The sequence below is a fragment of the Brassica napus genome, chromosome C7 (assembly GCF_020379485.1).
Source record: "Brassica napus cultivar Da-Ae chromosome C7, Da-Ae, whole genome shotgun sequence".
NCBI lineage: Eukaryota > Viridiplantae > Streptophyta > Magnoliopsida > Brassicales > Brassicaceae > Brassica > Brassica napus.
The window spans coordinates 16,733,304-16,750,803 of NC_063450.1; the positions used below are offsets into that span (position 1 = coordinate 16,733,304).

The 17,500-nt window shown below is 41.9% G+C and overlaps 1 protein-coding gene across 1 annotated transcript in view; it reads right to left on the bottom strand.

The window, feature by feature from the left end:
• Positions 1-16,797: 16,797 nt before the first annotated feature.
• The window catches only part of LOC125590447, a 729-nt gene continuing 26 nt past the window's right edge, over positions 16,798-17,500 (bottom strand). Inside the window, exon 1 of the mRNA XM_048764015.1 lies at positions 16,798-17,500. This exon is cut by the window's right edge and continues 26 nt beyond it. Coding sequence (XP_048619972.1) covers positions 16,798-17,500 — 703 coding nt within the window.

Below are 17,500 nucleotides of genomic sequence, written 5' to 3' on the forward strand. Positions count from 1 at the left end.
CCACACTTGTTCATAACACTCCCCCTTGGATGCTAGAACCATATGGGCTCGTATCATGCACGATGTTGCCTCGTTAAAACCTCTCTAGGAAAACCAAAAACCCAAGGTGGGAAAAAATGGAAACCGTAGACAGGAAAAAGAGTACAACGCATGACACTCCCCCTGATGAAGGCATCACTGCAGATCCTTCAGGCGGCGCATCCCTATCTGATGAACCAGCTTCTTGAACGTTGAGGTTGGCAGAGACTTGGTGAAAAGTTTGGCTGAGTTGTCGCTGGATCGGACTTGAACTACTTGGACCTCCTTTGCCTTCTGCAGGTCGTGGGTGAAAAAGAACTTGGGCAGGATGTGCTTGGTCCTGTCTCCTTTGATGTATCCTTCCTTGAGCTGAGCAATGCACGCCGCATTGTCCTCGTAGATGATCATTGGTTCCTTCTTTTCTTGTCCCACGGACAAACCACTCTCTTTCAAGACATGGCCGGTCATATTCCTCAACCAAACAAGCTCACGGCTTGCCTCATACATGGCTATGATCTCGGCGTGATTGGATGATGTAGCAACTAGAGATTGCTTTGTTGAACGCCAGCATATTGCGGCTCCACTATGTGTAAACACATATCCTGTTTGAGATCTAGCCTGGTGTGGGTCAGATAAGTACCCAGCATCTGCATATCCGACCATGTTCTCTCCTGGTCGGTTGATATAGAACAAACCAAGATCTTTTGTTCCTTGCAGATATCTGAACAGATGTTTCACTCCGTTCCAATGCCTTAAAGTCGGACATGACCCAAATCTGGATAGTAAACTCACGGCAAAGCTTATGTCCGGTCTAGTATGACTAGCTAAGTACATTAAGGCCCCAATGGCACTTAAGTAAGGCACTTCCGATCCGAGTGGTTCCTCGTCGGGTTTCTTTGGACCGAATGGATCCTTTTCAAGATCTAAGGACCTCACGACCATAGGACACGGTAAGGGGTGTGCCTGGTCCATACTGAATTGCTTGAGTATTTTCTCTGTATAAGTTTCCTGATGCACAAGGATGCCATTGGCTTTATACTCAAACTGTAATCCCAAACAGAACTTAGTTTTTCCTAAGTCTTTCATTTCGAATTCTTTCTTTAGACACTCGACGGTTTGGGAAATCTCTCCTGAGGTTCCAATTATGTTCAGGTCGTCCACATAGACAGACATTATAACAAAGCCCTTGCTGTCAAATTTCTTTATGAATATTCATGGACTTATTGGATCGTTCTTATAACCTTCTTTGGTTAAGTACTCGGATAACCGATTGTACCACATCCGACCTAACTGTTTTAAGCCATATAAAGCTTTGTTCAGCTTAATGCAATGTTGTTCTCGAGAACCTTTCTTATCTTTGAGCTCAATGCCCTCTGGAACTCTCATATGTATCTCATTGTCCAGTGGTCCGTATAGGTATGCGGTGACTACATCCATTAGGCGCAAATCCATGTTTTCTTTCACGGCCAGACTGATTAAGTATCTCAATGTAGTCGCATCCACCACAGGGGAATAAGTTTCCTCATAGTCTATTCCAGGTCTCTGTGAGAATCCTTGTGCTACGAGCCGTGCTTTGTATCTCACTACTTCTCCTTTCTCATTTCTTTTCCTTACAAAGACCCATTTGTATCCCACTGGTTTGACATCTCTGGGTGTCAAGATTATAGGGCCAAAAACGCCTCTCTTTCTCAATGATTCTAACTCCACGTTTATAGCTTGTTTCCATTTGATCCAATCTGATCTTAGCATGCATTCTTGTATGGACGTGGGTTCTAGATCCTCATCTTTATCCATGATTTCAAGTGCCACTTTGTATGCAAATAAATCATCAACGTTGATATCTTTTCTGTTCCATTGTTTTCCAGACATTACATGGTTTATAGAGATCTCTTGATTGTCCGGTTCTGGTGTCCCATGAAGTCCAGCGTCCCGGACCTCACTTTGAGGAACGACCGGATCATCGGGTGTGGCCGGTACGCTTGGCTCGACTGTCATGGTCGGCTCGACCGGTCCAACTATGTCCTGGACGGTTTCCTTGATGCTCTCGGATCCAGCACCTTTCTTGGATTTCCGAGGCTGTTTGTCTTTGGAACCAATTGGTCTGCCACGTTTTAGACGTTGCTTAGACTCTGTAGCCACTTGACATTGTCCATTTTGGACATCTAATCTTACAGGTGCATTACAGGCCGGGATATGTGATATTGTCACTCTATTTGGGTCAGCAAATGTATCTGGCAATCTATTAGCTAGCTCTTGTAGATGTATTATCTTTTGGACTTCTAAATCACAATCTTTAGTCCGAGGATCTTGCCAAGATGTTGATGGTCTAAACCATTCTAATTCTTTTGTTATCAACCGGCTGTTATCTCCCCCTAAGGACGGATATGTGGACTCGTCAAACTGTGAGTCTTCGTATCTGGCCTTAAACAAATCACCGGTTGTTGGCTCAAGATACTTTATAATGCTTGGGGATTCATATCCTACGTATATTCCCATCCTCCTCTGCGGTCCCATCTTAGTTCTCTGTGGTGGAGCAATTGGAACGTAGACGGCACATCCAAACGTTTTGATGTGGGACACGTCTGGCTCATGACCCTTAAGTAATTGGGATGGCGAATATCTATGCTCACTAGATGGCCTGATGCGAATCAGTTCTGTTGCATGTAAAACTGCATGTCCCCATGCTGATACCGGAAGTTTAGACTTCATAAGTAATGGACGGGCTATCAGCTGGATACGTTTAATGAATGATTCGGCCAAGCCGTTTTGTGTATGGACATGTGCCACGGAGTATTCTACTTTTACCCCCATGGCCATACAGTATTCATTAAACGCCTGGGACGTGAATTCACCAGCATTGTCTAGACGTATAGTCTTGAGTGGAAAGTCTGGAAAATGTGCTCTCAGTCTTATCATCTGAGCAAGCAGCCGTGCAAAGGCTAGATTCCTAGTGGACAATAGGCATACATGCGACCATCTGGTCGATGCATCAATAAGGACCATGAAATATCTAAACGTCCCACATGGTGGGTGTATTGGTCCGCATATGTCCCCTTGGATCCTTTCCAGAAAATTCAAGGTTTCTTTATTAACCTTGGCTGGTGATGGCCTGGTTATGAGTTTCCCTTGTGCACATGCTGCACATGTGAGATTTCGTGGGATCACTCCTTTGAACGTGTGCCCTGATGAATTCATCATCAATTTTCGCATCATTCCTGTTCCGGGATGGCCAAGCCGGTTATGCCATAAAGTGAATAGCTCTGAGGCATTTGCCTCGACCATACTGATCCGTGCATAGTAAAGACCAGTAGTCATTGCAGGCATGGTCTCTAGGATCTTTTTATTGCCTTTGGTGATCAAGGTTATGTTAAGGAATTCTTTGTTTCCTTCTTCCCATGTTTCAAGGTGGAAACCGTTCAACCTTATGTCCTTGAAACTCAATAAGCTTCTTCTAGAGCTTGGGGAATACAAGGCGGTTTTGATCTCTAGGTGAGTGCCCTTTGGCATCATCACATAGGCCTGGCCGTGACCTTCAATCAGGCTGGCCTCGCCCGCAATGGTTTGTACCTTTGCACTTTGTAATGTGAGATTCATGAAGTACCTTTTGTCTCTTAGGATCGTGTGACTTGTGCCACTATCCACCACAAGTACACTCATCTCATCATTCATTTCTATAAATAAAAACTTCTAGACTTTAGAAAATTTGTAAAATCTTTAAATCTTTCATTAATGTGAATGTCATTTCATAAAGTAAAAACACCAAATCAAACACATAAAGCAATAAGACAATGTGATTCGAAAAACTAGTCCTTTAGACAGTCGGACGTCTCAAAATCCATCTGGTCATCTTTGCTATCCCTGTCGGATTCATTGTCAGCATCATATCCCTTATCATCTTGACCGTTCTCTTGGATCATATTTGCCTCCGGGTTCTTGTTCTTGATACTCTCTTGATAGAGTTCGCACAAGTGCTTTGGAGTTCTGCAGTTCTTGGCCCAATGATTGTCCATCCCACATCTGTGACATAAGGACTTGGACGTGTAAGATGGTTTGGATATGCCACCTCGTCCACGGCCATAACTCCCTCGACCCCGACCGTAATTGGAACCACGACCACGGTTATTGTGGTTTCCACTTCGGCCGGTTGAGTAGCTACCTCTACCGTTATGATTGTCACGCCTACGACCCATGTACCCACCACGGCCATTGCCGTGTGGTCTCCTATTATCATGGATGTAGTAGGTCTCTTTGGGATCTTTCTTTTCAACGTCATGGGCTTCGGGTAATGGTGCTGTCCCGACCGGCCTTGCTCCACTATTTTTCATAAGGAGTTCATTGTTTGCCTCGGCCAGGAGAAGACATGAGATCAGATCAGTATATGTGGCAAAACCTTTTGTCCTGTACTGCTGCTGCAACACAGAATTCGACTGATTGAAAGTCGTATAGGTCTTTTCAAGCATCATCACATCGGACACTTCTTCACCACACAGCCTTAGTATAGAAACGATTTTGAATAAGGCTGAATTATACTCGTCCACGGACTTAAAATCCATGAACCTGAGATGCATCCAGTCGTGTCTTGCCTTTGGAAGCAACACCATCTTTTGGTGATCATATCTGTGCTTTAAAGCATTCCAAAGATCGAGTGGACTCTCAATTGTCATGTACTGATCCTTAAGACCTTCGATGAGATGATGGCGCATATAACATATGGCCCTGTATCTATTCTTTTCATTCTCATCATTACCCTCAGTGATGGTTTCACCGAGTCCCTTGGACTTTAGACTAATCCTTGTGTCTAGCGCCCACTGCAAGTAATTGTCTCCTGAGAGATTAAGGGCTGCATAGTCTCTGTTTGCTATTTTCGACATCTGATCCACATTATCATACAAGTCATTAGGTTTTACAATGGGATCACGTGGCCGCATGATATATGCAAGCTCGGCCACAACACGTCTTATGCATTCATGATATCAAACAATCCTAAACGACCATGGTGTTATCAAGCAAGCCGCATGGCTATATGAACAATCAACAAGTTCGGTTATTTAAATCTAAAATTACCATGGTGCGATCAATCCTAGAATTCAATTCTTCATGTACAAGAAGGTGTTAATGCCACACGGCCATGTAAGTTGTAATGCAATCAAATTCAGAATCAATCGGTTTCTATATGCTGGCCGATCCTATCCTAATCAGTTGTGGATGCAATACCAAGTTCGGATTCATGTAAAACGATCTATGCATTCCTAGGGTTTCAATTCCTTAAGATTTCTATCAACTTATGTTTAAGGTTTCAAGGCCTTAAGTGTTTTCATGTTCAGACAGATCGATTCAAGCAATCTAAACATTCCTAAACCTCAATTCAAATCAGAAATCAAGCAATCAAAATTAAATCTTAAAATCGGCTACATGCTTCCTTTAGGGGTTAGGGTTTTCGATTCTATTGATTAGGGTTTGCCAATTTCAGATTCAATCAATCAACAAACAAGACAGGTTCTAATAGGAATCGATTCATGTTTCTAGTTCTTAGAGATTGTCGATTTTAGTCTTAAGTTTCTCTTAGGGTTTCATGGTTTCCATAATGATGGAGTTAGGGTTCTTTTACCCTAGGTTCTCAGATTGTGTTTATACCTCAGTTTCGTAGTGGATTTAGAACCGGACCACCAAAGATTGAAAGAGACTTCGAGCTGAGATGATCGGACGGTCTTTGCCTCCTATCGGGTCGCGGATGAGGTCTATCGCGGCTGGAGGTGTCTCGGCTGCGAGCTGGACGGGTATCGGATTGTCTCGGACTGGTCGCGGGGTTCGGGTTCGATCGCGAGCTGGACAGAAGTTCTACTCGGTCTGGAACGTGATCTGAGAGGCTGAGATTGATCTCCTGAGTTCTTGATGAGTTAAGAACAGGTTAGTGTTTATGGTTTTTGGTTATGGATCGCCGGATTAGACTTTTAGGGTTTCGGTTTTGGTCTCAGGGTTCAAAGGCTATCGTGCTGATAACGTGTTGTGAAACAAGAGATGAAATCGTGTTCTGTATATCTTATTTCTGAATCAAAGTGTTCCCTTATATAGGGGATACAAGGGGTAGAGAAAAGGAAAGTATCTAAATCATAATCCTAGAGTAAAAAGGAAAACATCTTAAAGATAAACATGGATAGATAAATGGAAACATCCTAATGCTAGAGGCGGCCGACTCTCTCTCTTCTTGGGCCGCGGATACTCTCTCTCTCTATGGGCCACGGACAGGCCTCTTGGTTCCTAGCAATCCACACTTGTTCATAACAATGAACATTGTGGATTGCCATTAACCAAGACAAGAAGAGATGGCCCATCAGGCCACGACCAGGCCCAGCCACGACCAGGCCCAACCACAACCGTCCGTGTCCAAGAGGAGAGAGAGAGTCGGCGGTTGAGGAGAGAGAGTCGGCCTATCCTTTGGCCGACCTTAGATCTAGGAAGTTTCCATTTATCTGTTTTAGATCTTTTCCTATTTCATGTTGTATTAGGTTTTGGATAATTTCATTTTTCCTATTCCTTGTAATCCCTATATAAGGGAACACTTTGATTGAGTAATAATATACAGAGACACACGAAAATATTCAGCCTCAAACCCTTCGTTCACAACACGTTATCAGCACGATAGTCTCTAGACCCTGAGACAAAACCCTAACCTAAAAATCCGTAACACATAAACCCTAAATCAGGCGGAACTTCAAATCAATGTATCTCTCTAACCCCGACGAACCAGAAGACGAGCCACATATCAAATTGAATCTCAGGACGAGAAGAATCTATCTGCGAAAACCGTTTGTCATTCCGATCTTAGACGCGCCCTCACTCGCAGAAACAACAGACGGCGCCGACTTAGTTCTTTGGAAACCCTAATCCGAACCAACAAGTTTTTCTAGCCAATTTCAAATCCTATGAAAGATAAGTTTGTCATACCTCAGTTATTTGATGATACCTTGTTTAGAATGTGGTGTTTCATGGAATCTAATACCCCTTTGTTTAATTGTTTCATGAGCTGAAGAGAAGTTAGTGCAAAGAACCCTAACTTGTTCTTGCTTGAGTTCTGGCTTGCATACATCCGATCAGACCCAGCCCTAAGGTGTTCCTGATCCCAGACGTCCTCTGCTCCCTGTTCAAAACATGGCCAGTCCACGTTCCAAGTGAGACAGCTCGCAAACCAGATCGGCTTGCATTCGCAAAGGAAGCAACTCGCGACCCGATAGGAGGCAGCATCTGTCCAGCTCGCGTCCGAGGTTCATCAGCTCTCTTGGTGGTCCGGTTCAACCCTTCAAACAGAGGTATACCGTGATCTGAGAACCTAGAAAGAACAAACCCTAAAATCCCAATCCATGATTATGGACTCCCTTTGTTCTTGATGAAACCCTAAAAGAAACCTAAGATTAAAATCGACAATCTCCTAGAACTAGAAACATAAATCGATTCCAATTAGAACCTGGTTGAATGTTGATTGATTAAATCTGAAATTGACAAACCCTAATCAAGGAATCGAAAACCCTAAACCCTAAAAGAAGCATGTAGCCGATTTTAAGATTGAACTTGATTGCTTGATTTCTGATTTGAATTGAGGTTTAGGAATGTTTAGATTACTTAAATCGATCTATCTGAACACATAAATACTTAAGGCCTTGAAACCTTAAACATAAGTTGATAGAATGTAAGGATTGAAAACCCTAGGAATCATAAGAATGCTTAAACCGTTTTGCATGAATTTAAAATCCTAAATCTCGTTTTGATTTCCTAAAAGTTTTGAAATCTTAAATCCAATAAAAGTTTTAAAAGATTGAAAGTTTAAAAATGTTTTTTGAATGAGAGTTAGGTTGCTAGATTGATTGATTCTAAAATCTAGTTGAAACATTACCAACCTTGAAAATTGGTAAACTTGATATGTATTGTGTAGCATTGTGTTTTGTCATGAATCATATTGGACGACCGTAAGGTCTAATGCATTGCACACACACGTGGCCTTGTACCCTTAAAGCCTTTTGGCTTAGTGCATATCTATGTAGCCATATGGCCAAGCATCCGGATGGTTATAGAAACCGAATTGCATAATGATCCAATCCTTAGGATTGTTGTGTCACATAAATACCGTGAAGCTTAAGGCATCACAATGTATGACCAAATGGTCTAGAGAAACATCTGAATGATCATGCGACCATTGTTTGTATATCTCATGAACCGATCTTTAAAGATCGTTGTATCACAAGACATGGCCGTGTGACCTGACTCACACCATGATCGATTGTTTTCATAGATGCGTAAGACTTGTTTGTGGCCGAGCTTGTTAAATATCATGCGGCTACATGACCACATTGTGAACCAAAATTTTAAATGACAATGTGACTCAGATATCGAAAAGGGACTTGGTGATACAATCACCAAGGACAATAATGAGAACGAACTGGTACAGTATTCCATCATCTCATTGAAGGTCTAAAATCAGTACATCACCATGGAAAATCCACTAGACTTTGGGAATGCTTTACAGCATAGAAATTACCACCAGAAAACGGTGTTGCTCCCAAAGGCTAGAAATGACTAGAAGAATCTAAGATTCTTGGATTACAAAGTCATGGATGAGTACAACTCACTCTTGTTTAAAACAGTCTCGATGCTGAGACTTTGTGGTGAATTAGTAACCAAGGAAGAGTTACTAAAGAAGTCCTATTCCACATTCCATGTTTTGAAAGTCATACTGCAACAACAGTATAGAATGAAAGGCTTCGCCACTTATACTGATCTAATCGCATGACTGCTTCTTGCATAGACCAAATTTCGATACGACTAGTCTTATTGCTTTATGATTGCATTCGTGTTTGTTTTTAAAGGATCATTCAAGTTTCATATATAGAATTGGTCTTGAGTTTATTAAATCTTGTCTGATCTTACTTAAACATATGAATGTTTTAAAGAGTTGCCTAAAGGGCATAAAACCAAGTAAGAAATCATGAACGGTATAGAAAGCCTAGTAGGAAACTATGGCTAAGGCATTTGCCTATAAGGCATTATATACACCCAAAGAAATGTGGTCCATTGAAAGTTATAATGAATGGTTTCCAACTAAGAAACAATGGACAAGAAAGGAAACAAAGTTCCTTCAGATCTTTAAGAATAAAACGCCTAAGACATTTGAAAGAAAGTGGTCGAGACTATACCGATGATCTCTACTGATTTATACTATGTTAAGGATCAGTATGATAAGAGGCAAGAGATGTGGTGATCATATTGAGAAACACCACGAAATTTACACTATATGGCATGATAGGATTAGCCATCCTAGTATAGAACTTGATGCAAAAGATTAATATTGAAAAGGCACAGAGTTATCCCGTAAAGATCTCACGTTGTGAAACATGTACACATAGGGAAACTCATTTGGCTTAATTATCCCAAAGCACCACGACCTTATAGTATGGTCATGAGGGGGAGAGAGGATAAACCCATGATCAATACTACAAGTTCGTGTACTATGGTCTAAACACCATGATATATGGATCAGACATTACTAAACCATAAAAGGGCCATTACCCGGCCAAAAGAGAGACCATGATACAAACGGAAAAACCAAAGAGGCATGTGACTTGTCCATTACATGACTTGGCCGTGACTTGTCTGAATAGTGTAGGCTTGTCCGCACACAATCCCTGACTCGGCCAAAGAAGCCGAAGAGACCATGAGAGACAACAGTCTGGCTGCAAAGGCCATAACCGGTCCGGAAAGGCCATTACCTATAAAAGGTTCGGCCATTACCTATATGCTTGGGGACATTATGAATATACATGTACAGAATGATAATAAGCATCAGGCCATATAAGTGAGCATAGATATTCCCATCTAAAGAATGAATACGTGTCATTAAAACCAGACAAACCATCTTAAGAGATTCTGAGATAAAACCACCACATACATATATGTGCCATCTAAAGATGGAACCTCAGAAGAGGATTGGGAATATATGTTGGATATGAGTAATACTTTCTCCCACGAATTCAAAGAAAGCTTGAGCCATAACATGGGTGATTAAAATAGTGGCCAAGTACGGATTGCATGATCAAATGGATCCGACTATCCAAACATTAAAGGAGAAAGATTATAAGCTGTATAAAGAAAGAGTAAAGGAATGATAAGAATGGTTTTAACCATCATTGTCTTGGCAAGATCCTCGGACTATACATTATGATATAAGACGTCCAAAGAAAGATAATATAAAGCTGTCCAATTGAGAAGCTAATCGACATGCCAGACACTGACCCGAAAAAGAATGACTAACCAGCTTAGCACCAAAACGAAATTTAAAGTCCTAGAAGAGACATAATCAAGTTGCTATAGAGTCTATGCAAGATAGACCAAGTGTTCCATAAGAGTAAAGAAACTCGGATAGAAAGAAAAGGTGCATAGACAGATCCGAAGTCATGATAAGAGAAACCATACCAGACATAGAGATAAAGGCTGGCCAGCTACACATCTAAGGTACCAAATCAAGTAGTCTTGGGACGCCAAGCTGCTAGGTAACAAAGGTCCTGGATAATGAAATCTCAAAGTGATCAGATCACGTCTAGAAGATAGTGGAATCACATGAAAGTGTCGACACACACATTTGTATAAAGATACATAAGAGAAAAGCACTTGAACATAAAGAGATGAACGAGGATCATATACCCACGAATGAGTACTCATCATACAATCAAAGAATCATAAAGATTATAAAGAATATAAAGATAAACGTGGAGGTTCATTGTATCTAAAGAGAGATGAGCGTATTGGCCATGTATATATACAGAAACGCCATCTGATAAACCAGTGAAATAGATGGATCTTGTGAGATAAAGAAACCGTGAGAGAGGACACATGATCACGTGGCCTAGAGTGTCTATGTCTTCATATTAGCAGCATTAGATCATAGCTTGTTTACACAAGGTACTCACAGAGATCAAAGGAACAGATTATAAGGAGAAGAACTCCTATGTGGTGATTGCTGCTATAGATTTTCGATATTAAACCAAGTCTGGTCATAAGAAAGAAAATAGATACACTAAATGTAGTAAGCAACATATGGATCACTGGATAGGATAAGATAAGATAAGAGAACAGCTTTGTTCCTAAGCTGATTCATGGACTAAAGCAAAAGCAGCTGCATAAAGTATATAAAAGAAATCGATCACATATGATCATTGATCTTGGAGTTGTGTAAAAGACAATCCAATAACAGTCCATATACATATGAGAATTTATAAAGAAATTCCTTGTTCTTATACTAAACCTAAAGAAGGTTAGTAAATATAGAATGAAGTCTATGTGGGTGTCTGGCTAATAAAACGTCCAGCACACCAGCTAAGAGCATCCGGCTCTCTGACCAAAAGCGTCCAGCCCTCAGGCTATAAGCATCCGGCTCCTTATACCAAGGATGTCCGACTCATATCCTTTGATCACGGCTAGTATAAAAGGTCAACCAACAGATTGTAATCCGACATCAAATCCCTTAAGGATCCGGGATAGCAGAATAGTTTACAGCTGCTGTGTAATCTACACAAGACTTTGTCGTGAGGATAATAGGAGATATTTGATCTACCCTTTCCCGGTCGGATACCAAAAGTATTGTAAGCCCGTGGAGTCAAGATCCATGACCTAACAATGTATATTAAGCGTGTGATATGATCCACAACAACTAAGGTCATGAGACGCCATCATATGGCATTACCTAAGGCAAAGGAATCAATGTCCACATACATGTGTGTGTCCGGCCTAAGAGCCACAGCAATAATTGATCTTGAACACTCATGAGACAGGCAGTGAACTTGTATTGACATGGTCTATGACCTGGACATAGATCGACCAGAATGAAACATGGACGAATGATAAACCATATTTAGTATGCTGTCCATAAGTACTTGGTCTGTCCGACCTAAGTAAAGGAGTTTGATAAGTAGACAGTCACGTCTAGACTATGGACAGATGCAAACACGTTTTGCAAAGACCAACATATGATTCCCGAGGACAATGTGGTTCACATTGCTTAGCACACATGCTTCAAACGGGACACTCAATGTCAAAGGACATGAGAAACGACCTAAGAGGTCTAAGTGGTCTTAATTACGGTGCAGTAATGAAACTGGCCGATTACTCCCTTCCTACACAGATAGGATAGATCACGTATCCAGATGCGTAGTATGCAGAACCTACACCGAGGTTCACATCAGGGGGAGTAGTGCGTGTTGTACTCTTTTTCCTTCATCATGGTTTTGTCCCACTGGGTTTTCCTGATAAGGTTTTAATGAGGCAACATTAAGCGTACTACAAATCATGTATGGTTATGGCATCCAAGGGGGAGTGTTATGAACATTGTGGATTGCCATTAACCAAGACAAGAAGAGATGGCCCATCAGGCCACGATCAGGCCCAGCCACGACCAGGCCCAACCACAACCGTCCGTGTCCAAGAGGAGAGAGAGAGTCGGCGGTTAGGGAGAGAGAGTCGGCCTATCCTTTGGCCGACCTTAGATCTAGGAAGTTTCCATTTATCTGTTTTAGATCTTTTCCTATTTCATGTTGTATTAGGTTTTGGATAATTTCCTTTTTCCTATTCCTTGTAATCCCTATATAAGGGAACACTTTGATTGAGTAATAATATACAGAGACACACGAAAATATTCAGTCTCAAACCCTTCGTTCACAACAAACAAAATGTTGTAAAAGAATGGGGAATTGTCTGTATATTATTAATGAACAATAGAGGTTCCTTATATAAGGATTACAAAGTATAGGAAAAAGGAAATTATCCAAAACCTAATACAACATGAAATAGTAAAAGATCAAAAACAGATAAATGGAAAACGTCCTAAGATCTAAAGTCGGCCAAGATATAGCCGACCCTCTCTCCTCTTGGACGCCGACTCTCTCTCCTCTTGGACAAGGCCACGGCTGGGCCTAGACATGGTCATTGGTTATGGGCCATCCACATAATGATTTATAACACTCCCCCTTAGATGCCATAACCATATGGGTTTGTATCATGCACGACGTTGCCTCATTAAAACCTCTCTAGGAAAACCAAAAACCCAAGGTGGGAAAAAATGGAAACCATAGACAAGAAAAAGAGTACAACACATGACACTCCCCCTGATGAAGGTATCACTGAAGATCCTTCAACTGGCGCATTCCTATCTGATGAACCAGCTTCCTGAATGTTGAGGTCGGCAGAGACTTAGTGAACAGATCGGCCGAATTGTCACTGGACCGAACCTGAACCACTTGAACTTCTTTAGCCTTCTGCAGGTTGTGGGTGAAGAAGAACTTAGGCAAGATGTGTTTTGTTCTATCTCCCTTAACGTATCCATGTTTGAGCTGAGCTATACAAGCTGCATTGTCCTCATAGATGATCGTTGGTTCTTCCTTTTCCTTTCCCACGGCCAAGCCACTTTCCCTTAGGATATGGCCGGTCATGTTCCTCAACCACACAAGCTCTCGGTTTGCTTCATACATGGCTATGATCTCGGCATGATTAGATGATGTTGCCACTAAGGTTTATTTTGTGGACCGCCAACTTATTGCAGCCCCACTGTGTATAAACACGTAACCTGTCTGAGATCTAGCATTGTGTGGGTCAGATAAGTACCCAGCATCTGTATATCCGGCCAAGCTATCTCCTGGTCGGCTCATATAAAACAAACCGAGATCGGTTGTTCCTTGCAGATATCTGAACAGATGTTTTATTCCGTTTCAGTGCCTAAGTGTCGGACATGAACTAAATCTAGACAGTAAACTCACGGCAAAACTAATGTCCGGTCTTGTATGGCTAGCCAAATACATTAAGGCTCCAATGGCACTTAGATAAGGTATTTCCGGCCCGAGCATATCCTCGTCCGGCTTCTTTGGTCCAAATGGATCCTTCTCAAGGTCTAAGGACCTCACGACCATAGGACATGACAAGGAATGAGCCTTGTCCATATTGAACTGCTTGAGTATCTTTTCTGTATATGTCTTTTGATGCACAAGGATTCCATTATCCACATACTCAAATTGCAGTCCCAAACAGAACTTAGTTTTTCCTAAGTCTTTCATTTCGAATTCTTTCTTTAGACATTCGACCGTTTGGGAAATCTCTCCAGGGGTTCTAATCACATTCAGGTCATCCACATAGACAGACATAATCACGAAGCCCTTGTTGTCGAATCTCTTTATAAAAGTACATGGACTTATTGAATCGTTCTTATAACCTTCTTTCACTAGGTACTCTAATAATCGGTTGTACCACATTCGACCTGATTGTTTCAAACCATATAAGGCTTTGTTCAACTTAATACAATGATGTTCTCGAGAACCTTTCTTATCTTTGAGCTCAATACCCTCTAGAACTCTCATATGAATTTCATTATCCAGTGGACCGTACAGATACGCAGTTACTACATCCATTAGGCGCAGATCAAGCTTTTCTTTCACGGCTAGACTGATCAAGTATCGTAATGTAGTTGCGTCCACCACAGGGGAATAAGTTTCCTCATAATCTATTCCTGGTCTCTGTGAGAATCCTTGTGCTACAAGCCGTGCTTTGTATCTCACTACTTCTCCTTTTTCAATTCTCTTTCTCACAAAGACCCATTTGTATCCCACTGGTTTGACATCTCTAGGTGTCACGGTTATAGGGCCAAAAACACCTCTTTTTTTTAATGATTCTAACTCCACGTTTATAGCTTCTTTCCATTTGATCCAATCTGATCTTTGCATGCATTCATATATGGACGTGGGTTCTAGATCCTCATCTTTTTCCATGATCTCAAGTGCTACTTTATAAGCAAAAATATCATCGACGTCGATATCATTTCTGTTCCATTTCGTTCCAGACATTATATGGTTTATAGAGATCTCTTGATTGTCCGGCCCTTGTGTCCCATGAAGTTCGGCGTCCCAAACCCCATCATTTGGAACGGTCGGATTATTTGGCATGGCCGGCTCACTTGGCTCGACCGTCTGGGTCGGCTCGGCCGGTCCATCAATGTTCTGGACGGTTTCCTTGATGCTCTCGGATCCAGCACCTCTCTTGGACTTCCGAGGCTGTTTATCTTTGGAACCAATAGGTCTACCACGTTTGAGACGTTGTTTAGACCTTGTAGCCACTTGATCTTGTCCCTTCTGGACATCTATTCGTATTGGTTCATTACAAGCCGGGATATACGATTTTGTCACTCTATTTGGGTCAGCAAATGAATCTTGCAACTGATTAGCTAGCTTTTGAAGATGTATAATCTTTTGGACTTCCATATCACATTCTTTAGTCCGAGGATCTTGCCAAGATATTGATGGTCAAGACCATTCGATTTCTTTTCTCAACCGGCCGTTATCTCCCATCAAACTGTGAGTCTGCGTATCTGGCCTTAAACAAATCACCAGTTGTTGGCTCAAGAAACCTTATAATGCTCGGGGAGTCATATCCTACGTATATTCCCATCCTCCTTTGTGGTCCCATTTTCGTTCTCTGTGGTGGAGCAATTGGAACGTAGACGGCACGTCCAAATGTTTTGATGTGGGACACGTCTGGCTCATGACCCGTGAGTAACTGGGATGGCGAATATCTATGCTCACTAGATGGCCTGATGCGAATTAGTTCTGCTGCATGTAATACGTCATGTCCCCACGCTGATACCGGGAGCTGAACCCGCATGAGCAATGGTCTGGCTATCAGCTGGATACGTTTAATGAATGATTCGGCCAAGCCGTTCTGTGTATGTACATGTGCCACGGAGTGTTCTACACTTACCCCCATGGACATACAATAGTCATTAAACGTCTGGGACGTAAACTCACCAGCATTGTCTAGACGTATAGTCTTTAAAGGAAAGTCTGGAAAGTGTGCTCTCAGTCTTATTATCTGAGAAAGCAGGCGTGCAAATGCCAAATTTCGTGTGGACAGCAGACAGACATGCGACCATCTGGTCGATGCATCAATCAGGACCATGAAATACTGAAACGTCCCACTAGGTGGGTGTATTGGTCCACATATGTCTCCCTGAATCCTTTCCAGAAAATTTATGATCTCTTTATTAACTTTGGCTGGTGACGGCCAAGTTATGAGTTTCCCTTGTGCACATGCTGCACATGTGAGATTGTATGGGACAACTCATTTGAACGTGTGCCCTTGTGAGTTCATCATCAACTTTCGCATCATGTTAGTACCGGGAAGGCCAAGCCGGTTATGCCATAAGGTGAAATTGTCGCAGGCATTTGCCTCGATCATACTGACCTTTGCATAGTATAGGCCAGTAGACATTGCAGGTAAGGTTTCTAGGATCCTTTTATAGCCTTTTGTGATCGAAATTATGTTAAGGAATTTTTTATTTCCTTCTCCCCATGTTTCAAGATGGAAACCGTTTAATCTTATGTCTTTGAAATTCAATAGGCTCCTTTTAGAGCTTGGGGAATACAAGGCATTTCTGATCTCTAGATGAGTGCCCTTAGGCATCAATACATAAGCCTGGTCGTGACCTTCAATCAGGCCGGCTACACCTGCAATGGTGTGTACGTTTGCACTTTGCATTGTGAGATTTAAGAAGTATCTTTTATCTTTAAGAATTGTATGACTTGTGCCACTATCCACCACGAGTATGCTCATTTCGTCATTCATTTCTATAAATAAGATTTCATTTCTCAGAGACTTCAAAACTTTCATTTATTAAAGTTGCAGAACACCGAAAATAAAAACACCAAATCAATCATAAAAACAATCATAAAGCAGTAAAAACAAGTCGTATCGAAATTTTTAGTCTTTGAGACAATCAGAAGTCTCAAAGTCCATAAGGTCGTCATTTGCAACATCAGATTCTTTATCAGCCTCATAACCGGATTCATGGACCATATGAGCCTCCGCGTTCTTGTCCTTAAGACTCTCTTGGTAGAGCTCACATAAGTGCTTAGGAGTTCTACAATTCTTGGCCAAATGGTTGCTAATCCCACATCTGTGACAAACGGATTTGGTTGAGTAAGACGGTTTGGATATACCGCCTTGACCTTGTCCATATCCGCCTCGGCCACGGCCGGGATTGGAACCACGACCACGGTTATTGTGGTTTCCTTTCCGGCAGGCCAAGTGTCTATCTCGACCGTTCGAGTAATTGTCACGGTTCCTGTATCCACCACGGCCTATGCCGTGTGATCTCTTATCATTCTGGATGTAATTGCACTCGTTGGGATTTTTCTTTTCAACTTCATTGGCCTCTGGTAACGGGGCAGATCCGACAGGTCTAGCTTCACTGTTCTTCATCAGGAGCTCATTGTTTGCCTCGGCCAGTAGCAGGCACGAGATTAGATCAGTGTATGTGGCGAAGCCTTTCATTCGGTACTGCTGCTGCAGGATTATGTTTGAGGAATGAAACGTAGAGAATGTTTTCTCAAGTAACTCTTCTTCGGTTACTACTTCACCACAAAGTCTCAGCATCGATACCATCTTGAACAAGACCGAATTG